The sequence below is a fragment of the Numida meleagris genome, chromosome 1 (genome assembly GCF_002078875.1).
Source record: "Numida meleagris isolate 19003 breed g44 Domestic line chromosome 1, NumMel1.0, whole genome shotgun sequence".
Lineage (NCBI taxonomy): Eukaryota > Metazoa > Chordata > Aves > Galliformes > Numididae > Numida > Numida meleagris.
The window spans coordinates 145,663,946-145,688,283 of record NC_034409.1 but is presented as its reverse complement, the minus strand read 5'-3'; the positions used below and the strand labels follow the sequence as shown (position 1 = coordinate 145,688,283).

Here is a 24,338-nt window from a genome sequence, read left to right as displayed (position 1 = left end):
TGCCACCCACTGGTTAACTGCATACACAACTGATTCTGCAAAGCATGGCAGAGCAGTACTTCCAAATGACAATAATAAAACAAACAACATGCTGTTATTAGTTAATGAGAGAGATTTCAATCCAGTATTGTAATAACAAATGCATGAGGGAGCACTGGCAGCTGGTGCTGGAATGCAAAACAGAACAGCCTCTGAAGCTTGATCTGCTAAACATCTCTGGGTTTCTGGGCAATATGCAGAAGTTCTGCTCTTCTCTTAAAGTCTCACAGGGATTCATTTACTGGCAATGTGAAACAAAACTATTTTAACATAATGATTAAATTTTACAAATCAGCTTCTCACCTAAACAAAGAGATACTCCTTCCTCCTCTCTGGCTGGTAGAAATACAAGTTTACCAATGCAGGACACCCACAGCACTCTCTAGTTTCACAAGCACACACAAATTCGCACATCCTTCTTGTGCCTGGCCATGGCCCCTCTGCCTTTCCAGCACCTCTGCCTGGATCCCAGGCCCTCACAGCTGCTTCAGGGGTCCCCTGCTTGCCAACTTCAAGTTTGCACACACACATGAACTCACACACACACAAATTAAAAAAAAAAGGTTGGAGAAGATACAGACCCCTCCCAGCAGCTGGCACCAAGCATACGTGCTCTGACCCAAAGCTGCACTCCAGTCACTAGTGTTGAGCCCTACATTTGCCTCACTCACACCAGTCACCTCCCATAACTGGTTTGGGAGCACACACTGCTCCCATCCCATTGTCTGGGAGTAGAAGATCCCACTGCCTCCAGTAGCTGGCATCACAGTCTGAGGGCAGCTATGCCCCCAGTCTGGCTCGAGTAGATTTCTCCAATTCCACTTTCACACACATAGGTTCCACCAGTAACTGATGCAGAGATCCCTGCGCTCATTCCGGTAGCTTGCACTGCAGGATTGGGTGCCTGTTCCCTGACCGACTCCAGGAGCTGTGGCTGAGCTTTACTCACCCACATCCAGGTATCACTAGTAGCTGGCATGTAGTCCTTGCAGCTTCACATGCACATGAGAGAGAGTGCAAATACACAGGGAGATAAGAGATTTAATGAAAGACAGAAGATAGAACAGACTGCAGTGATCAGGCACAGGGCTGAGCCAGACTGGTGTACTGGCTGGCCTCATTTCACATGCAACCATCCCTTTTGTGCACTTTTCTACCTACTCCCCTTTATTGTTCCTCCTGCTGCCCTTTTCCCCTATGCACCCCCTGTGGATTGCAGAGCTCCACGGTTCCTGCACCCTTCCAGTCCTGGGCCCCTTGGTTCACAGTCTTATCAGTTGCAAAGTCCATATTGATCTTCATAGAAGCAGTGCCTATAGTTTCATAGCCCAGTTAATGTCACTGAGAGGTTCATCCAGGTTAGAAGTTCTCCATTAAGTGCTCAAAAATTAATGTGACTTAGTTCTCGTTCCTGCTTCCCTTTCTTATTTTCCCTTGTTGCTTTGGAAAAGGGCCTTTGATTAGGTACCCTTAAAAGAGCAGACACTCTCCTTGTACTTACCCTTACACTGATATTATTTTGTTCTTCATTTCTTACGCTGGTGATTGATGTGTCTGTTTTTCTGTAAATATTCTTTTTGTATTTAAAAGCAATGACTGTGATACTACTAAGTAAGCACGGCTTCCATCTTTCTTTTCTGTTAAGCACTTTAAAATAATATTTTTTAATACAATTTCTTTGAAGTTGTTAATTTTTCCCCTCTGAGATCTTAATTGTCATTTCTGAGTTTTCTGAAATCTTTTCTTTTTGTCTCTTGTATTTATGTTATTGATCTTCCCTTTTCCGTCCTCCGGATTTAAAAGGCTACAATTCTGTCTGTGGTCATTTTTCTTAATCTCTTACCATCTGTCTTCTTTCATAAGGTCTAGGTGTCCTTGCTTTCTGTATTGTGTAACAAATTATAAAATCAATCTGTCCAAAGAAATTGTCGGATACTGTGTATTTCATTATATTCCTTTTCAACAAATATTAATTTGGTATCAGAGTATTGCTGTCAGTTCTGTCTTTCTGGTTTAGCACTAGTGCAATAGTACCCAATCCTATGATCGCGCTCTTCTACTCTGCACTGGTGAGACCTCTCCTGGAGTACTGCAGAGGAGGGCCAGAGAAATGATCCAAGGGACGGAACACCTATTCTATGGGGACAGGCTGAGACAGCTGGGGCTGTTCAGCCTGGAGAAGAGAAGGCTCCAAAGGGACCTGGTAGCAGCCTTTCAGTATCTAAAGGGGAGCTACAGGAAAGAAGGAAACAGACTCTTTAGCAGGGTCTGTGGTGATAGGACAAGGGGAAATGGTTTCAAGCTTAAAGAGGGTAGATTTTGGTTGGATATGAGGAAAAAGCCTTTTACAGTGAGGGTGGTGAGGCACTGGAACAGGTTGCCCAGAGAAGTGGTGGAAGCCCTGTTGTTGGAGACATTCAAAGTGATACTGGATGGGGCTCTGAGCAACCTAATCTAGCTGTGGATCTCCCTGTTCTTTGCAGGGGAGTTGGATTAGATGACCTTTAAGGTCCCTTCCAACTCTAAGGATTCTATGATTCTATGATTCTATAACAGATAACACAATCAGTTGATAGTAATGAACATGATAGTAGCTCATAAAAAGTTGTATACCTTAGTCTATTGTTATGACATGAAAATAAAGATGTAATATTAATGATGTTTCAAATAAATTCAGTGGCTTCATATAATCTTAATAGTGGCTAGAAATTTTTTTTGGTACTTAATGTACGAAACATCCAGATCAAGTAACAAATAATCCTTACAGCACTCTTCTCCTTCAAGTAAATATATTCTATTAATGTTTCAAAGGAATACAAACAGAGGGAATTATAGAACTTGTTCAAGTCTTTACAGCTTGTCAACCTCAGATCAGTTTGAGGCTCCTGGAGCTTAAGGATTCCTGATTCCTAATATTATATATTCACAATATACGTATTACATTACATATTCCCAGTATTGCTCAGTGATTCAAGTTACACTGCAGATTATTGTGAAAAATAGTAACTATTCTACTTTTCTTTCCATATCCTCACTTGTCTCAGTCTGGCCCTCAGTGCTCAATCCTGAATAACGTATCTTATATTTTGCTCTGTTATCTCAGAACACAACTTCCCACTATAATTTAATTATGTTGCAGGACCGTGGAACAGATTCTGTACAATACTCTATCATAACAGCCCATACGAGAATATCTACTAGTTTTGCACAGTCAGTAGTATTTCTGTTGCTGAAATAGAATTGGAACATCCCCCTGGTTTTGCTGTAGGTTTGTTTTACAAAGTACTATTAACTGCTGTTAACACAAATAAGGATCCAATAGATTCGTGATTAGATCGGATATGTTTCAATAATATAAGCCGTTAAAACCGTTCACTCAATAAAACACACTGTTCAAAGTGCCATTTAATAACTTGCTATGTTGTGTGACTGACGAGTGATTTATATGCTGCATTTTCACCGCACAGTAAGAAAAATGGAATTTAAATGGATTTTTTGTTTAGATTTCAGTACTTGACATCTAGTAAAAGTAAAGCTTCTAAGTCTGTAAGCAATCTTTAAGTTAGAATAGAAAGCTTAGTTCAGAGAAGCAATTAAACTCCAAACATGGTGGTTAAAAATTGGCTTCCATGGGTTCAGACATCCTTCCTGTATTTAGGTCTGACACATAAATTTTTCTGTGATGTGTGTCAGCCTGCTGAGGCTTATATTCTATATCAACCTGTAAACTGGCAGACTTTCATGATACAAATGTGTGAATGGGATTAACGTGTACAGCTGACAGCTCTGACTATCAGTCTTCCATGTGGTGCCAGGAGGCCATCAGGTCCTGTTGAACAGCAGTTTTTTTGGATGACTCACTCACAGACTTATCTCGGATTGATAGTGAAATACCAGAAGCTAGAGAAAGTGTGATTGTCTGCATCCAGAACTGTGCTCTGAAAAAACAACATTTTGCTACCTAATACTCTATAGCTACTGCAGTTTCCAAATTGCTGAAGGTTCTCAAAAATTATGCTGCCATAAATATCCAAAAGAACCTGATTTCTAATGTATTTTACAAGCTTTTAACACAACTGTAGTGGCATATGTATAATGCATATGATGTAGGAGATTTAGGTACAGTTGCTTTCTACCTGAAGGAATTTAAACCATTTCTTTTGCTACTTTTGATTCTTTTAGCAAGAAAATACAGGCTGAAACTCAAGCAGCTTTGAAAACTTTTCAAACTCTACCCTCCAAAATAGATTTCTTTCCTGTCTGCTAAATAAAAGGACAATACTATTGTTACTGTTAATCCAAGTAATTGATTTCCTTCAGAGAAGCATTCTTAACACATTATTTGAAAATGCAATCATTTTTCTTGTCAGCATTTGACCCAGGCTCCCTCTAGCTAGCGTCCCATACTCAGTTTTTCATTTCTGGACAGAATGAGCGAGTAATCACCAAGTTCCAGCAGCACACAACATGAATGAATTTCCTGTGTTTGACAGCCAAAGATCAGGCCACAATAGAGCACAAAAAAAGATCAAGAGCTGGTAACATCAATAAACAATGGTTTCCTTATCTCTGTGAACAGTATGAGATTTCCAAGCTCATTCTCCCCTCTGGCCTTTGAGATCAGGGATCAGAAAATGATTACATGATAAAACAGAAGTAGATGGTCCAACCCAGCAGTGACTTGCATCACTTTTCTCAAAGGAACATAGGAACTATTACCTGGTAATTTTTCTTCTTGTTTGAAAACCATTATCTGTGGAGCATTAGTGGAACCAGGCTATTTATTCTATCCTATGTCACAAAAGAGGCCACTGCGTGAGGTAGATGAATGCCACAACCCTGGCTACACTTACACATTAACAATACAATACGCTGTGTCAGATTTTCCACTGATGCACGTAACTAGTTGTCATATTATCTCTGGGATATTAGCTTTTAAATAACAATCTCCCTCAAGCAAGGGAGAAGTGACGATCAGAAAAGGAAATACTCTGAGAGATTAGACAAGCTGCTTTCTCCATCTTCCCTTAAAGATAAAAGCCTCTGCTGACCAAAGTGTTAGTAGAACTTAGGGTATTCTCTGGGTTCTTTCTAAAGTTAGAAAAATCAGATAGCATAAGTATACAAAAAGGCTTAATTTCACCTTCAGTATGCTAGAGTACTGTTTAGAAAGGTCTATATAACCAACCTAACTTAGTATACCACCGTTCCTGAAAAACTCGAGTATCATTATTTAATAATCAGCGGCTCCCTGCTTTCAGGTCTTGTTCTTCTGGATGTTTTGGTCTTCGCCCTTGCTAGAGCAATTAGTTTATTTTCTAGGACAGGGTATTGCTGCATAGCTAGATTTTGTCCCAGCACAGATGAGGGAATGAGGTGGTCATGCAGCCAGATCAGGAAAAAATAATTCATGCATGTGGAGATAAAGATATTCAGAATACCTACCTGTAGGTGGATTTTTTAGAACTAAAGATGTAGTTCAGAAAGTCAATTCACATTGAACTGCATGGAAACAATTTTTGCTGGGAAAAGGTAATGTAAATAAGGACAGGACAGTACAGACTTGTCACTGCAGTATTTTTTTTTCCAGTTACCTATTACTAGGGGATGCATCAGAGAAAATCATATCAGTGTGGTATAGTGATGTCCTAAAGAATTTTAGGAAATATGTATTAAAATAACAATGTGCTACATATGTACCTTGGAGAAAATACATATTATTACATTCTTAAATGGGCATTCATTATATCAAGCAACACAGACATTAGAGTTAAAAATTAAATATATTACTGGTAGATATAAGCTAAATAATTATAAAATGCTAAACCTACTAATATATGTGTAATAAGATATCACTGACTTAGTTGGATACATTTAATAGGATCTAAATAAGAGCTTCCTCTGCCCTTTCTTGAATGCTGTCCAGCGTTTCACGGTTTGACTGAACACATCATCAACAGCAGCATACTTCTTTTGCGCTAGACAAAATCAGAGCACTAGTAGGAGGAGATTTTGCTAGTTTTTTTCTCCCTTGTGATTCCTGAAGTTTGGGAAATCTTTGCTGAAAGTAATTAATTTATGTAATTGGTTAGACCTTTTGGGCTTCATCAGGAGTTAGCACATAATCAGGTAGGAGGTAAAATTATATTTCGTAATTGCATGAGTCATCTGCACTTGAAGGCCCTTGAAAAATTAATTTAACAGCCAAGTGTTCCCAAATAATGGAGAATCTTATAGTGAAATATTCTTTCCTTTTTTTTTTTTTTTTGTTCCCCCATACTCTAATTCAAAGAAAATAACTGTGGCAATTGAAGACCCATGAGTTAGGTAAATTTGGTATTAAATTTACTTAGCACTAAACCTGATTGAATTTGCAGACTATGAGTGGGATTAATCTTTTCTAATTTTAGCTACCTACAAAGTAGTTAAAGGACTATCTAATCTATCACCACATTTAGGCTCGGCGTAGTTCATGAAGAAATAAAAGCAAGCTGAGTGCGATTCATTCCATCCTAAGATGGATGGATGCCATAATCAGGATGAGTTGCCCTTCAGAGGTGCCTGTCTGATTGGAAACTATGACTCGCGCAGTTAAAGCATCTATTTAATTAATCAGTATTGCTAAATTTGCTTCAGAGATAAAATACAAAGAGGTGTCTGTCTGAACCCACTGACATAGAAGGGTAGACTGTGTACTTGACTTCTTGATGGCTAACGTGAAATGAATCCTGCTTTATCCTTTGGAAAAAAAAATCTGACACTTAAGTAGAAATTTCTTCACAGTTATGGTGCCAAAATTACAAATTTTAATTATACAGAAAGGACAAAACATTGTTTATTTTACTTTTTCCTCTATCTCAGAACATCATTAGTGGCAAATTCTCATTACAGAATTGTCTTACATATACCTATATAAACTGAGCTATCCAAGATAAATTTGAAAACCAGGTGTTTTTTGTTTTTTGTTTATTTTAATCATTGAAAGCTATAGATTTTACAGGATTGTAGCAACCAGGTATTAATATGGCATGAAATAAAGTCCTGCATCAACAATTAAAAGACATAAAGTCAGAGCTAAACTGTGTTATTTATTGTAAATTTTGAAAAGTGAAAACCAGTATAGACCAAGAAGCAGAATGCATTCTATGTACTTGTAAGAGAAAATAAAAATATAGTATTTCTTTTAGAATAGATTTTACCTTTTTTCATTATTCCTCTGAGTCTTTCTTTGTATGTGCTGTCTATGAAGACATATGACTGTAATATGAGTGTTCACAGCCCTGTATCTGCTCAGTGGAGTGGTTTATGTTATGGTGCATTTTTCCACAGAAAAATAGTTATGGGTGTCATCTTTTCTCAGGTAAATGGAATTTTTCAAAGTCCCATTTTTCCAGCTTATTCATGATGGTTCTTGCAGTGGTACTTTCTTCTATGGTTCCTAAATGACCAATGATTGTTGCTCATCCCAGACTAATTGCTCTGCAAGCTAGAGGAGTGTAAGGTACAAGCCCCAGGTGACTATTAATGTGAGCCCAGACAATGCCAGGCAATTGCCCAGACAGTTAAGGCAAGGAAGGAGCTAGGTGTCCCTTCCCTTAATTTGACTGATGTCTCTACCACTCCTGAAAGAGTCCAGAACAGTGATCAAGTCATGGGAGGAGGCCTGATGTCACCTCCTTCGATTTGGCTGGTGTCAACCAATCCTGGACTTGGAGCCAACTATAGTTGTCAAGAGGGGCTAGTGAGGACCATCCTTTCCCTTTTTGCTTTGATACTATAAAATGAGGCTGGAGGGTGTGAGTGGGGTGGCCCTTCTCACTTCTGCTTACTTTCTTTGTTCTGTGCTACACCAAACACCCCTGCTGGCATGCCCAACGCTGGATACAGGACTGGTGATCTCTTTTCATCTCTTTTCCTTTCTCTCTCTCTCTCTCTCTTAAAATTATTAAGTAATGCAAAGCTTACTTGAATTTCTTGTAAAACCACACAGCTTAGGTAGATATAATTGTGGGAGGGCCAACGCATATAGGAAAACTTTTTGTTTTATAGAAATCTACTATTGAAGTTTTTTGGTGGTTTTTTTTTTTTTTCCTTTTATGTATAGACCTTGAATGTCATTTCACCTTAATCTGTCTGAGGAGATTTGCAAATCTGATTGCCCCTCCCTCCCTTCATAGGCAGGATGTGACAAGGAGAAAGGAATCTCTTCCATTACCATTTGTTTCAAGCCAAATGACAGCTTCTGTGGGTAGTTCACTCATCCAACAGTTGTCATTGGTTTGGGAGTTCTTAAACCACTGGTAGTAAGTAGTACACAGTGTCTTGAGAAAGAGCAAGATGTTCCTGTATCTCTGCCATAAATGTCATCTGAAAATAAAGTGAGGAAGGGTATTTTTTTTTTCACAACTGAACATTGCTGTAACATTTAATATGCACAAACTTGTGGTATGAACTTCTGGTCCCAGAAGAGAATAGCAGGGCACATCTAAGAATCTCAAGCTACTGTGAAGTTCCCTGGCTGTTCAACTTCCTCTTCTTTTCACTGTACATTTTTTGCTAATTTGGAAATGTGTTCCCTGCATACACAGGATAAGAAGGCAATATGTTGTTTTTTAGAGAGATTATTTTCATGGACATCAAGAAAGTTTTTACATCTTTTGAATGTCCTGTGTTCAGAACAACATTTCTGTGTTCAAGAGCTGCCATTCTCATCCCTTAGGATTAAAGGAGATTGAATTGATATGCCTTTCTTATACAAAAAACATACTGTTGGAACCGAAATGTAAGTTTTCTTTCCTTGGATGGTCAAAAGAGATGTGTGTTCTCTGTTTTTGTCTTTTTCTCTCAGTTCTTTTTCTCAGTGTACTGTACCAGTACCAGTGACAACCGTTTTGTCACTCATAGGCAAATGGCCAGCTCTGGAAATAGTGTAATACATAATCTTGTGAAACTGGATTTAGCTGAGGGTTAAAAGGTATCTGCTGAATTGATTGGAGAACAGTGTCGCCATTCTGTATATTTAGTAGAGGACACAACTTCTACTGCTTTTCCACCATGTACCTCTTTGTCCAGCGATGTCAGAAGGACATTGGAGTGTTGTGGATGGAGACGAAAGCACTGCACACTTCACTTGTAAGAGGAAGGCAGAAAGATATTTATTGATATAAAATTGATATAATGTGGTAATTTGAACAATGATGACAGCGACTTAACAAGATTCAGAATGGCTAGAAATCCTTGCCTATCTGCTACACAGGGGGTGAGGGGTGCATAATGAATCTGAGATCAAAGCTTAGGAAGTAGCTTAGTATAGCTTAAAAACAATGAACTACTTACTGAGGATCTGTCAGCGAGACAGACACCTTGAGAGGTGTCCCTACTCAAGGGGAGATTCTGTTGTACAGCCAGCTGCTTGCAAGAGGAACTCTCAGAGGTATTCTTAGGCTGCTTGCTATTTATGGGGCAAGATGATAAACTCATTGTCATACAACTTAGAAATGGATCTATTGAACTAGGTGTCCGTTGTCAGTTTTCTAAGCAGCCAGTTTTAGACAATATGGTGGCCGTTAACTGTCTCCGATGAAACCCTGATTGTTATTAGTCCCAAAGACAAGGTCTTCTGCACCTCACTGTATGCACTTGGGTGGGGGAGCAAGGAGTGCACCATCACAAGGGGATGGAGAGCTTTCTGGAAAACTCTGGAGTATGCCAAAACTTGCAGTTAACATCCACACTGTATTTTAGGAGTGGCCTCTGTAGACCAGTCTATAGAATCATGCAGGTTATTTTGGAAATAATTAATTAATAGAAGTGACCTGAAACTCATCTGGGATAAGCTTTTAGTTGTGGGTCCTGTGGTCAAATTCTCTCCTTATAGCACTTTACTGTAGTGGGCTTGTTACTCATCACTAGTGGAAAGGTTTAGAAATGTGCAAAATATTGGAAGTGCAGTCTAATTTAATGTTACAAATAAAACACTTTTCTGTTGCGTCTTAGAAAATTACATTTTTTCAGACAGGGAGATTCTGCATGTATTTTTTGCAATTACTGTCAGCGAGTGATCCTTTTGGAATTCTGGCTTGTTTCTGGATGTTTTAGTGTACAAGTATTGGCATTTACATTACTTATGACACATCTTTTGTAGTGGTGTTCTGGAAAAGAGTCATGTTCAGAGGTGAGAGTGAAAAGGAGGGAGACTTTGATAAATGAGACTACATTTTAATGACTCAATTTACATGTGAAGAGTGACTGAAAATATGAAAGTCTCTGCTTGTTGAGTCATAGTCAAACAGTACTAGAATTCATCTGTCTGCAAAACAAAAAATAGCCGCCATTTTGTCCTGCACTCTTCTTCTTCTTTCTTGTTTTGGTTATTAATGCAAAATCAAAATAGTTGGACGGAGACAGAGTAGATAAAAAAAATTAGCTGATAATTTAATACAAATTTTTCGAAATTGACTCTTACTGGAGCAACAGGATATAAAGTATACAAGTACATGTATGTTAAATGTGTACATTTAAAAGTGTGGCTTTTGGGCCAACATTGAACTCAATATAGCCTTCATAAAGAAATGGGATATGACGTGCAACTTACTGAAGCATATTGTTCAGCTTTTGTACACGTTTGACATGTTTTCTTTGAAAGTTAATTACTTTCTCAAGAAATGCATTCAGTATTACAGATTGCATTGATGCAGTTGACGTTAGATGAATATGATAAAATTTTAAAACAGATCTAGTTGCAGAAAAGTCTCTGGACAGGCAGATATCTGGAAGAAACAGTTTGATCTGATTTTCCACAGTGGAAATTCAGATGCAGATACTGTAAGTTAATAATACAGAAGTTGTAAAAATAATGTAGAAGATAGAAGTAGATATGTCAATAATACAGAATTTATAAGTAAATATGTAATTGAGATAACCTAGGTCTACAAGAGTAACAACAAAACTAATGAATATTAGTATAGTAACAGTGGATTGCTGGGCTTGGCACCCTCAGCAATCTCTGTAGTAAATTGACAGAGACACTTTTTTTTTGGCATGATTCATCTTCTCATAAACATCTAAAATAAGTAAGATGAATCACGCTTTAAACTTATACATTACTTTCCACTGTTGAAAAAAGGAGGATATGGTATTTAGCTGAGGTGGTAGCTGAGATGAATCATGGCCCTGTGAGCTTGTGTGAGAGGTCTGATAAGGTGATGTGATCTTCTACTGCCCTCTTCCTTGTGGGTTTTGGGTTTGGCAGTTGTTCCTGTGAATATCACTGCTTTTATCAGTATTGGCATCCATTCATTCAAAATCATTTATGAACTGTATACATTGGAAGGCACAGTAGTGTGCCTTATACTTTGTATTGCAGAGATAAATTATGTATTAATAACTGACATCTCAGTATCCATTACTCTAGGACTGTAATTTTATAAATAAGGTTCTCATACAGCGTCATTAAAAATGAAGAAGAGCAAAACGTTCTCACATGTCCTGCCAGATTCTTCCTCTGCTAAAGCCCAGATGTCACCACTGTTGATCGGACTTTTAATTGCTGAAGGACCTCTTTGCACAGTTACAGGGCAGCGTTGTCAGGATGTAAAGGATTTTCACTTGTCAAATACATGCTCTGAAGTACATGACTAGTTGTCTTAGGATGTGTAGAGATAGAGAAAGGTTGAAAAGGGCAATTGTTTGCTTGTTTTTGTTAAACAGAAAAGCAGGCATTTTAGACTGTTTAGGTTAATTCCAGGCCAAAATATTTGGAGGCCAAACACAAGAAGATATCAAGTTAAGTAACAATGAAACTGTTCACTAGGGACAAGTTGGGGCTGAACTAGTATAATTTCCCTCTATGTCAGGGAACCATATTGGGAGTATGGGATAAGCAGAGATGTTAAGTAACATCTTTAAGTGTTAAGTAATCACCTGACTTCACATATGTTCTCCAAACTAATCACTCTCTTTCTCTCTATAATTAGAGAAGGAGCGTGATTTGTCTTACTTCCATGTGGACAACTAAACTAGCTCAGATGAATCATACGTATTCTTCTCTACTGGTTAAGTGAGATGCAGACATCTACTGTGGAGCTTTAGCGATGTTTGCAACGAGGTGGAGAGGACCTAATCTGAAATACTTACATGGAAGGAGGACTAAATAATTTGTTTACATTGATGTGAATATATGAGAGGATGTGAAGCAGTGGAATGGTTTTCCTGGAGATTGTGGCCTCCCTGTGCTTTTTTTTTTTTTTTTTTTTTTTTTTTAAGAATAGGCTAAATAAATATGTTGAAATACAATAATATAGATACAATTGAACTTGTCCTGTGTTCCAAATGTGTATTAGAGGACATCTCACATTTCTCCTGGCCTTCTGTTTCTATGTGGTTTCATTGTTGAATAAGATTGATTCTGATTCTCATAAGCTAGGTTAGACGGCTGGACGGGGAATAGAGAGGTAACCATTCTGTTTTGAGTCATGCAAGAGATGCGTACCCCATGTCACATTGCACAATGGAGCAGAATCACATAATGAAGTGGAAATCACAGTGGGATTATAGTTTGGAAGAGATGTATTCACAGCAGCTCTTATCTTCAGCTCCTTCTTGGAAATCATTACATGCCTTGAGAACGTATTAACTGTCAGGGCTGCAGCAGAACTTGCAAAACACATCTTAGCAGAGCATCTACAAAGAGGGTGAAAGGCTGTGAGTACCTCCAGTGAAGCTGGATAGTAAAAACAGATAATGTGCTGTATGCCATGGTCGCTCTAAATGTAAAACATGTAGCATTAAAAAAAAAAAAGATTTTGTATATTTGGGTGGAATTCTGTGAAGGTTAAAAAGCATTAAGATATAAAGCTCAAGGGAATAATTACACAAACCCTTAGTTGCATAATTATTCATACAGCAGTAAACATTATTGATTTACATTTAAATTTAACATCTATCGTTCTTGGCTCCACTGCATGAGCTCTAATTAAACATTAATAGTCATTAAAAAGCATCTTGCCAACCAACATCAGGTGGTAATTCATGAGATAAACTCATGAAAAATCTTAATAGTTGATGGAAGGGATTTTGAGTAGTAGATGTCATCTTGACCACATACATTAATTACATAAAGAAATACTGTTTTTGACTTTTTGTTCAGTGATGCCATGAGGCCAGATAGCTAGACTGAAAAATGAACTGGGATTTCCCCTTGGCCAGGGCTGTTCCACCAAATGCAAGACAAAAGAAATGCAGTAGCTCCCTTAAGAAGTGCAGGGAGAAACATCCCTTTATTAGATCAATATCCAGGAATAAAATACAAGATTATTTTTTTCTCACTTTGCATTGTAATAGTAAATGAGGCATATGTATAATTTTGTGTCTTCTTTTAAAACCACTAATCTACTGGTTTTATAGTCATTTCTTTATAGTTTAGAATTATCTGTAGCTCTCAGGAACAGAAATGCCAAAGGAAGTGAATGGAAGATAATATTATTAAAAAAAAAAGACCTGTTAATCTGATAGTTATTTTACATTACTTTATGTTCACTTTGTTAAATATGCTATTGTCAACGAAAATTATATACAGATAGAAGAATCCACTGAATAAAGGCAGTATGTAAAAGTAAAAAGTGTTCATCTACTTTTTTTTTCTCAAGTGCTATGTTTTGTTGCTTGTTAACTAAACCAGGTAGAGAGATAATACTACTCTTTCAAAAAAAAATGAGTTGATATATTGACAGTTGTGATTTTTGATTTAGGAATGCACAAATCATATTAACTTTAGCCAAAGAAAAATAAAATTGCATATTACCCATGGTAAACAGTAGATTTTACAACACATTAATGCTGCAGAAGGTATCCATAGGATACTGTATTGTGGTTATGACAAAAATCTCATAGACAATGGAGATAAGAGGCACTGAGCAGCTGGGTGCCTGCAGATTAAAAAAGCAGTTAAAAACAAGTGAGCATTTAATGACAGCTAAAAGAGCTTGTCTGGGTCTTTTTGGTTACATGTAAAATGTCTTTTATATGCATTAATTTTATATGGATTGAAAACTTACCTCTTATTTTATGTGGCTTGGTAATTAAGTTATTAGATAGATGATGCTGTTAACCTTAGCCTATAGACTTTAAAAGATAGAGAAACATTTTTAAATCTATGCTGTGCATGCAATATTGAATCAGCATAACTCGATTAGTCATTGAAGTCTCTGAAAGTGTTGTAAATGACATACTGCAATTGTAAATGTTCACAATGTTCAATGTTAATGTTCAGTATTTTAAATAAACATAGGTCTGCTTTGCTCTGTTACTTCTCAAGCTGATGGAGGACAAAACAAACCTCTAGAATAGTTCTAGCAGTTATAAAGCAGGAAACATGCCAGTAGAATAATCCCAAGTAACAAACTGTAAAAAAAATGAAGTCCTAAAATGACAATTAAACAGCATGATGCAGTATTGTAAACACAAGTGGCAAGTATTATCATATACAGCCTAGAAAAGCACAAATAGCCAATAAATCATGCAGCTGATTATTGTACCCATTAATCTGTGGGTTGCTGGGGCACTGGGAGTGTAATTCAGTCTTGGACATTTGTTAGCATGTATAGCATGATTTATTCTTTATCTAATATTTGTGCTCTTGGTGGTAGGATATTGCAGCCATGGATTGTAGCAGACATTTTAGATCATATACTTTATGATTTTCATCTATGATAGAGTAATAATAAAAAATTGAAAAAGATAACAAAAATCTTATTAATGTCATTCTAAAGAGATTATTATAACATCATTATTTTACTAATATTACTTCCTTCAGTATACTTCATCTGAAGCATTGGCCAAATTTGTGTTAAAGCCTGGATCTTCAGTTACGAAAATAGACGTTTTCCTAAGAGTCTTTAATATCTTTGTGCTTTAATATTATAAACCATCTAAAACAAGAATAAAATTGACTTAATTTTTTCTTTGTTACTCTGTCTACTCCAAGCTTTTAAGTGAAGGGTTATTCATTTGGTTGTAACCAGATATCTGAAATTTAGTTCAGTTGTCTAGACACAGCCATCTAGTACCAGTTTAACAGCAAAACATCCACATGAAACTGTCAGAAGTAACACAATACCTGCAGCATACCCATGTCCTTCTGGAAAGGCAGATAAATGGCATTCACCATTGAAATTGGTACAGAATACTCTTCAGCCAACTCAGCCAAGCGTCTGCATTAGATTTGTACTCTCTTTGCATTCCTAGTTTCAGCCAGTAAAAACAAGACATTCCTGTAGTTTACAGTAGGATATTTAGAGCTGTCTATATGTATGTGCCTACAAGTGAGCTAGATGTCCAAGCTACCTTCTGATGGAGATCTCATCTTCAGTCCAGTTGCTCCTAGGTGGGCATCTTGATCAATCTGATATGCTCTACCTGATACTGTATCTCCAGATTAGTCAGCCAGCATTTCCACATGTCTATCAATGGGATGCATTGAATTCCTGTGTTCAATAGGTTGAACGTGTAAGTGGGAGTCTAGGATGCAGAGTCCTAGCTTTAAGGATTTTCAGTCCTAACTTTGAGGAGTTAGATCAAGCATTTTGCTGTGGTATTTATCATGTATAAATGCTTGTAGAGAAATTCACTTTATGAGAGAGGCTCATGCATATGTGTCACAATAGTGAAACTGATGACAAACGGAATGTGCTTTCCTCTTCATTACTGTAGGCAGTCACTACATTTTTCCTTACTCATGCACATGTTAGAAGAATGAAGAAGACAGAGGTAGCAAAATCCTTCCACCTTCTTGAGGGTGATGTGAATTCTGAAACAGAGTTAACAGATAATAGATAACAGAGCAATATAGTTAATGACATACTCTTACTTTGAATTAAAAGCATGTATATCATTTTTATTGGAGGAAACAATGCATAAAAAGTTTAAGCATATTAGTTAAATAACATGTCCTCTCTGTGATCTTTTCTCTTCACAAAAACTGCAATTTCAAACCTTCTGGAACCAGTGAGTGCTATTTCACAGAGACCGGAGCAAGCTTTTTACTGGAATATAACACATTTATTCTTACGTACAGATACATATTAAAGAAGTGATAGCCAATCTTAGTCATTATATTAAAATTATTCTAGGTGTTCTGCTTTTCCTTAGCATCAGACTTCAAGTTGCTTTAATAATTATCTGACGTATTTTGACACTGCTTGTCTGTTCCTGTTTTTAACATCACTATTTGGACAGTGTTGACTGTACTTAATGCTTTCCCTCAACTTTATTTCTATGGAGAGTTTCATTTAAAATACTGAAAAATAATAAATAAATGAGAACTTATAAAGGTGTACAGGATACCAGATGTGTCAGTTTCCCTTGAAGACCAGGCTACAGACCCTCTAATAACACTGGTCCCTTTATAGCACTGAGTCTCATGCCCTCCTCTCTCCCCCCCTAGTCTACCATTTTTGTCTTCTGTCATATGTTGCTTCTGAAGGGAAATTCATTTATGCAGAATGTTAATACTAAGATATTAGCTTAGAAAGAAACTTACAGCCTGTGGAGATATTGAGGCTTTGAGAGCAATTCTGCATCTTCCATCACTTCGACAATAGTAATTGCCAAACTAATCAGCATTATTTAAAAGTATGTTTTCATGTGTGCTTAGTACATCTCCTTCCTTCTTTCATCAAGAGGATGAGCTCTTCTATCTTTTAAAAGTTAAGTTTCAATGGAATGGAAGAGTTGTTTCTATTGTTTAATGTTACTTTTGCCCATCCATTTAGGATAGTAAGAGATATGATTTGAAGGAGAATGACTAAAAGCATTTCACTTCTCATTGCAAGTTGCAGAATGAGTTGAGGGCTGAGAAATCTATTGTATGTATATATGTAGACATGTACATTAATGCTTCATTGTATTTAGCAGCTTAATAACACAGCTTACAACTGATTTCCTTTTATAATTATTTAGACTCAATTAATAATTTATTCTTCCAAGAAAATGGATTATTATTCTGTTGTAACATTACTTGTAATGTGTTTGTCTAAGTATAGTTTTCACATTTTCTGTGTAGTTTATCTCTTCATAAGTTCTAAGTTGGAGTCTTTGCAAAAATGCTTTTAGGATAAAGGAAAGAAAACAATCCTTGTGAGATTGCTTTAACTTCTTATGCTAATTTCTGATTTTTTAAACCTTTTTTTTTTTAATTACAGAAACCTTTGAAATGCTCATCAAACTGGCTGAGAATTACACAAGCACACTTTTCTGCAATGCTTATAGAAACATGGCTGCTGAGGCTGCTACACGTGTTCAGGAGTTTTTCACAGACGTTGCACTCTTTGTATTTGGCACAGACATCAGCACGGAGAAATTTGTCAACAGATTTTTTGACACTCTGTTCCCAGTGGTCTACAATCACATGATTAACCCAGGTCTGACTGATGTTACACTGGAATACGCGGAGTGCCTCCAAATGGCAAGAAGAGATATCAGGCCCTTTGGTAACATTCCCAAGAAAGTCATAGGACAAATGGAAAGATCACTGTTACCCAGCCGGAATTTCCTTCAGGCTCTGAATTTGGGGACTGAAGTGATCAATACAACAGACCACCTGCATTTCTCTAAAGACTGTAGCAGAGCGTTACTGAGAATGCAATACTGTCCTCACTGCCAAGGGCTGATTTTAAGTAAGCCCTGTATGGGCTACTGCCTCAACGTCATACGAGGCTGCTTAGCCTACATGGCAGAAGTTGACCTTCATTGGCAGGGATACATTCAGTCCTTGGAAGAGCTCTCGAGTGCCATGCATGGAACATATGACATTGAGCATGTGCTTCTCAACTTTCCTTCCCTTGTTAATGATGCTCTAACGCAAGCTCATGTAAATGGACCACAATTAACTGAGCAGGTAAGAAACTGTTGTTATCAAAGCTTGGTGCATACATGACACCAGAAGAAGTATCGCTAAAAGCTAATACTTGTTTGACCATTTTTATATACACATATTTGTATCTGAATTCAGCTTTATTCAACAATATATTTCTCCAGCACTGTATTTTAATAATCCACATGAACTTCTTATTTCACATTATCTATTCATAAGTTTGACATCAAGTAGAGATTTCATCATTTTGAGATTGTTTGTAGCAAAGGATTTTCACACTGAAAGAAGTTTGTATGTGGATTTTTTTTTTAACCAGAGTTCTCTAAATATTTGAAGTAATGTTGAATTTTTTTTTCCCATGAAACCACAGCATATTCAAAATTTTACTGAAAGAAAATTTTTGTTCCTCTTCAGATTGTTTATCTTTTACCCTAGAATTTTCAGGAACAAGCTAGGAAAAGGAAGTAAAGATTCAAAGCTTTAAGGTCCTCTTTCTTGCTTCATACTGAGTCATTTGGTATGAAAAGAGCTCCCCTCTCAAGTTTTAGATTTGAATTTTGAATTATGTACCATAACTGCCCCAGGTTTAATGTCTCCTAACACATTCGTGTTTTCAAGATGGAAGAATTTATTCTCCAAAATAAAATATTACATTCAATTTTAAAGAAAAATTAAATGAGTGAAGAGTTCTACACCCACTATTTTGATTGATCCGAACCAAAATGTTTTATTTTGATATTCCTGAAAATGTTATGCTTTGCTTCTCCTTTTCCTCAGTGGACATAAGGAATATTAAAATTTCTTATTTTGTGCCAATATATTTGTTTGAAGATCAATTGTTGACTTCTGTTCCAGTAAGATCTTGTCATATAGAATAACTTCCAAACCTTAAAAGCTAAAAAAACTTATTTTTCACTGTTTGCATCAAATCCACATATTTTGACTAGTCATAAACCCTGTGGCATCCATAACTTAATCTCTGTGTTATAGTTGATCAGTCTTTCCTCTTTTTGATTTGTAATTCAGTCAATAAGACTGTGAGGCATTGATCCCTTGAAACGTAGTGATCTAGTTGGTCAGTACTGATCTGCTGAGTACAGCTTGAGTGTAGTTCAGATTTGCCCATGCATTAAGCTGATTCTTACATTTAATAAATACAGTCTTTCAGCTTCCATAGGAAGAGGATATGAATTCTGTTGAAATTGGCTCATTAATATTTATTTATCTTCAGAGTGACTTATGAACTGCTGAAAACTTAGATAAGCAATTAATGCATCAGTGATCCTGACGCAGGAAAGATGATTATGAGCCAGCTGATAATGGCTTACTTAGGCATTCAGCAGTCTCTGCATTTTTAAAGCTGAATTTCATCACAATAACTATTTTTTTTGAGCTTCAAAGAAGCAGAGAGAGAAAATCTTAAAATGTATGGAGATACACTATATACATATGCAAATATTAATGTAAGAATCTACATTGTATCCTGTTTAGTGATATGTGCATTTATCCAGCTCTTCATGTAATCATGTGTATGTTTGTAGAAATAACCATATGTGTAGTATTTCTTGCTAATGCACATGATTATCTGTAGGCAAATCTAATGTACATTAAGTTGATCTCTGTGGTGTGAAAGGCCCATTAATGACTACATAACACAATAACTTTCTATGAACTCTTCTTTCCAATTTTTTCACGTTGCTGCTTGGGTCAGCAGAGCAGTGCTACGGTATCTACAGTTGCAATTCTTTTGCTTCCTTCTTTCTATTTTGAATTCACGCTTTTAATTCCTTCCTCCCACAGCTCTATTGAGTGACAGGTAAGTGCAGCATTGGTTCATCATCTTTAAACCTGGACATTTTTCCATGCTGTTCTGCAGAATCTACTGGAGATGTGTGGGTTGTGCAACTACTTATGTATTTATGTATAGTCACATATATATATGGACATATACTTAATGCTGGTTCTGTTCTGTGCTCCTGAAGCCTATGTATGTCCACTTATGTACTGTTTATACTCAGTGCTGCAGTGGAGCCTATGCTTTTTAGCTGGTAGGAGCTGAAACAGAGACATTTTTAGCAGACTTTCTATGTGTATACTCATGCAAATATAATATAGAGGCTTAGTAAAGCAGTGACATGCAAAACAAGAACAGTAATAAGCTATTCTTTGTTAAGGAAAAAAAAAAGGAAATGTGTTGTTATCCACTGGAGAGTAGGTAAAAATGCCCATTCCTATAAAGGACCTTGTAACTTCTTCCTGTGCTCTTTATGCCCAGCCTAATTTGCCACATGCCAATTGTTCTGAGCTTGGGTATAGCCAGGGAAACCCTCCCCTAAGGCAACTATACAGACTGATGAATATGCAAGCGCTTTGTAACACAGTTAAGCTGTGTTTAAGAGGAAAAGAAAAACGAACTATGGAAACTTCTTACAAGTTGTAATGAATTGTTTCATGTTACCTACCTCCATTCGGTTATGCTAGATGTTCCATCTCAGTCATGAGACAGAAGGAAAAAGAGTTTTTCACAAGATTTCTGAATTTCTGGTCTGGGAAGGCCATACTGTCTCTTCTGGTATGCATAGGTTAACGGTAGGGTCCCATGTTTTTTTCCTCTTAGAAGGAGAATCCCAAGCCATGGAAGGACAGGTTTCTGTGCCACTCACAGTGTGGCTCAATGAGTGCTTGAAACAGCCTCACCTGGGTTGCAGGTTCTGCTCTGGCACCACCCTCAGCTGTGTTTTTCCCTGCCTTCCTCTGTGTGAATGGTGGTTAAGCAGCTGACAGTTAACTTGGTGCAGGAACAAGTCTTTCTTAGCTCTGGTTTTGTTTCACTATGTGAGGACTTGTACTATCACATGCTGGATAATGCAGCATGGGGGACCTGAGGGAAGGTGAAATGGGTTTGAGGAAAGAGCTGAAGGAAGAGGGGATGAGACCAGGAAAGAAAAGAAAGAGTAAAAGCATAAGGCTTTATAATTAAAATCTTTCATCCAAACTAAACTTTACATTAAAATATCATTCTTGAATGCCAAAAGATCAGTGTTGTTTGAGATTAATGCTGAATAGAAGAGATGAAAAGAAATATTGATTAGTTGTTTGTTACATATTATGGGCACTTGTGATTTTGGGATCTGGAGGAAAATTAAGCGTGTGACCATGATGTGGAAAACTACGTATGCATACAAAGATGTGGGAATCAGAAACATAACAGAAAAAAATAAAATTATGCAGGCAGATTCTGACATTTCCTTGATTTGGGAGTGATGATTTTATGCTGAAGTTTTCTATGTTCTTGTATTTATTTTTGTATGTAATAGAAGCCTACAAAAATTTGGAATGGTTTTTTTTTAAAGCAGTATGTCCTCACTATGTTCTAATCTCTGTGGACTTACACTGGATAGCTTCTGCAGTAGTTGGAGATAATGAAAATGACAAATTTCTGGAAGTTTTCTTATCCTTTTTTGATCTTAGTCTAATCCTGAAAGAAATTCTTAGTTATGTGTCTTCTGAAAATAAGCATAATTATATTGTATGGAAAGAGACTTTTGTTTTGCTCTTTTTTTTTTAAACGTCGTTCATACTAGAATAACTGCCTTTCTTGTATTATATGCTGCCAGTAAGAAGAAGTTAATAGACTATATTTATAGCTTTGCTTCCTTATTATTTTTGCTTGAAATGACTAGCTATAAACACATAAACAGTCTGAACTGCTGCTACAGTGACGTGTTGAATTTCATATTCCTATGACAAGAGCTATTCACAACCATTATCAATGAAATGCATTTTATTTTTTTCCATTCCTGCTAGGATCTGTTTTATGTAGCTACTTTTTATTGAAGCTTCTCTGATGAAAAATCACACAACCTTCTTCAATACCATTCCAGAAAATGGAGTACCGTATATGTATAAGTGCATTAAACCAATTAATTCCTGAAATTTAAAAAAGGAATTGGATGAAGGCAATGGAAAACATATTTTGATAATCCCAAATGTGTACAAAACATAAACCTGCAAGCTATAGTATAATTGCAGTTTTATTTTGGGGAAGGAGTATGCATGACTGGCAATGAAAGACCAGATAATGGTATTTCTAATTGTGGGAAGTGCCATAACTAGATATTTAGTAACTTTCATTGTTTATCAGGTTGAGGCACTTAAAGAGATGCAAGAGATCAGTGTCTTTTGAAGTAGTTTTCCTGTGAATCCACTGCTTTAGTATCCAAATCTGATTTATTTACTTTTTTTATACCTCTAAACATGTCAGTACTATGCCTATTACTTCATAACTAATGCATTTTGATTGCTTCCTTAGAGTGAATTAGTCAATCATGAAATAAGTTCAGAATCTACTTTAGCATATTAAAAATAATACTTTCATCACCCTATTTTAAAGAAATCTTGATATTTGAAAATGCTTATTATAAATCTGCATAAATCAGATCATGAAAGAGATCCAAAATTCATCGCTTACTCAAAAACAAAGTTGTAGCTATCACAAAGATCTATATTCAGCCTACATGAAGCAAAGTTCTACATTAGATGCCTGTAAGAATACATAGTATTGTTTATCAAAAATAGTTGTGGATTTGAGAACAATCAGAGGTACGTTATCTTACCACAAGAGAAATATTAGACTTTACTTAAAATGTCTACACTTGATTTTGGCCTGAAAAACTTAATTATTAACCATCTAATAGAAATTCAGAACAGAAGAAAAGAAGAAAAGTAATAAGCATTTCCATTAAAAATATTCAGGCAAATACAATAAAAGAGGAAAATAGTAATTATTTCCCCTAAAACAATTCAGTCTGTCTAAATAAGACTGCCATATGAATGTCTTCTAGCACTACTTCCATATGTTTCAGTGCACCTAGCAGTATATAAGCAGAAGAGATACACATTTGTTATCAAACACTGTGACTGTTTTACCAGTGACTTACCATTGCTGGAGGAATCAGTAATCCATCATTCCCTGATTTTGAGGACTACGTATTAGAATGCTGTAAGATTTGTAAGGGCTTTAACTTTGCTTCTTTGGATTTCATTATTGTGCTTCATAGTCTTAGCATCATTCAAACAGCTCTCAATTTTGGATTTTGAAATCTTTAAAGAGGAAATAATATGCATTTTCTCTTGTTATGTCAATTCTCTGATTCCTTTAATTCGCAGTGAAATGGGAAATGTCATTTGGAATTGATATGTTCAAGATTTTATTGTTTGTAAACTAAATATACATAATAAAAATTTGTTCAAATGCGTTTATGAAATGGCATAGACCAATCTAAGCTCTAGTTAAAAAGAAATAAAAGCTCTAATCATAAGAAGAATTAATTAAATGAAAATACGATTTCATGGCCTAATTTCCTGTACATACTAGATCAAAACTAGCAATTACTGTAAAGTAACCTAATCACCTATTGTTTTACACATTAAGCAGATTACACAGCATTATATAATTTATGATTGTTTTGGTTTATTATCTGTATTGTTTGTATTTGAACTGCAGGTAAATTTCTTGATTGCATACATTTTAGGTGCACTTTATCTGATTGGAGGTAGGTAAGGTTAGCCAAATATCTAGCTGGCTCTTCCAAACAGTTGACTGCATCTTCCTATGATTCATCTGCTCCTGTGTATTCTAGCACTTGCAGGTGTGCAGGCAGCATCCCCTCCCCTTATAAAGGAGTTCTCTTCTGCTGTAGTAAAATAATAGCAGCCTGAGGGCAGGGACAACTTAACCACATTCACATCCCAGACTTCCTTCTACGCATGCTCCTGTTCCTCTGTCATGACTACTGCTATTCTGTTTGGGGATCACTCACTCTCCCTTCACAAGAGAGCCCCATGTAACGGAAGTCTCCCGTTGCACTTGGCATGGGCAGAAAGGAGAAGTGCTGTCAGTGCTGGATGCAGAGCTTTGTGTCTCAGGATGGCCCTACTCAGTTATCTCTTCACATACTTCAGCCCTATGGCCACTAGCAGTCAGGATGACTGCAGGGAGGCAAATGGTTCACAGCACACTTAGTTTTGTCATTGAATGGCCAAACCACACTGTGTATATATAAATATGCCTCTATGCCCATGTAGTAGGTATGGTGGATTACTTGCTTTCAGTTTACTTCTGGAAAGGAAAACAGGTGCATTTCACTCCAAATGGTGATTTTTTTTCTGAAATAGGATGCAAAGTATTAGGGAGAATGGGTGTGTGATTAGAGACAAGGAGAGTGGATAGGTATCCTGAGGAAAATGCGCCCCCCACTCTGTCAACCTGCTGCTCTTTACAGGCTTACATTACAGCAGCAGCAGAGGAGCCAAGACTCTGCCAGGTTTCACTGTCAACAACATCCCATAGCTTATCAAGACTGCAGTGTACACTGCAGATGGGGTAAGTTGTAGCTGTTTTTAAGCACCTCATTGGCATCAACCAGGG

General features: G+C 36.7%; 1 protein-coding gene across 1 annotated transcript in view; it reads left to right on the top strand.

The window, feature by feature from the left end:
* The window catches only part of GPC5 (glypican 5), a 361,698-nt gene that overhangs the window by 77,131 nt on the left and 260,229 nt on the right, over positions 1-24,338 (top strand). Inside the window, exon 3 of the mRNA XM_021416707.1 lies at positions 17,238-17,932. Coding sequence (XP_021272382.1) covers positions 17,238-17,932 — 695 coding nt within the window. The remainder of the gene's footprint in view (positions 1-17,237; positions 17,933-24,338) is intronic.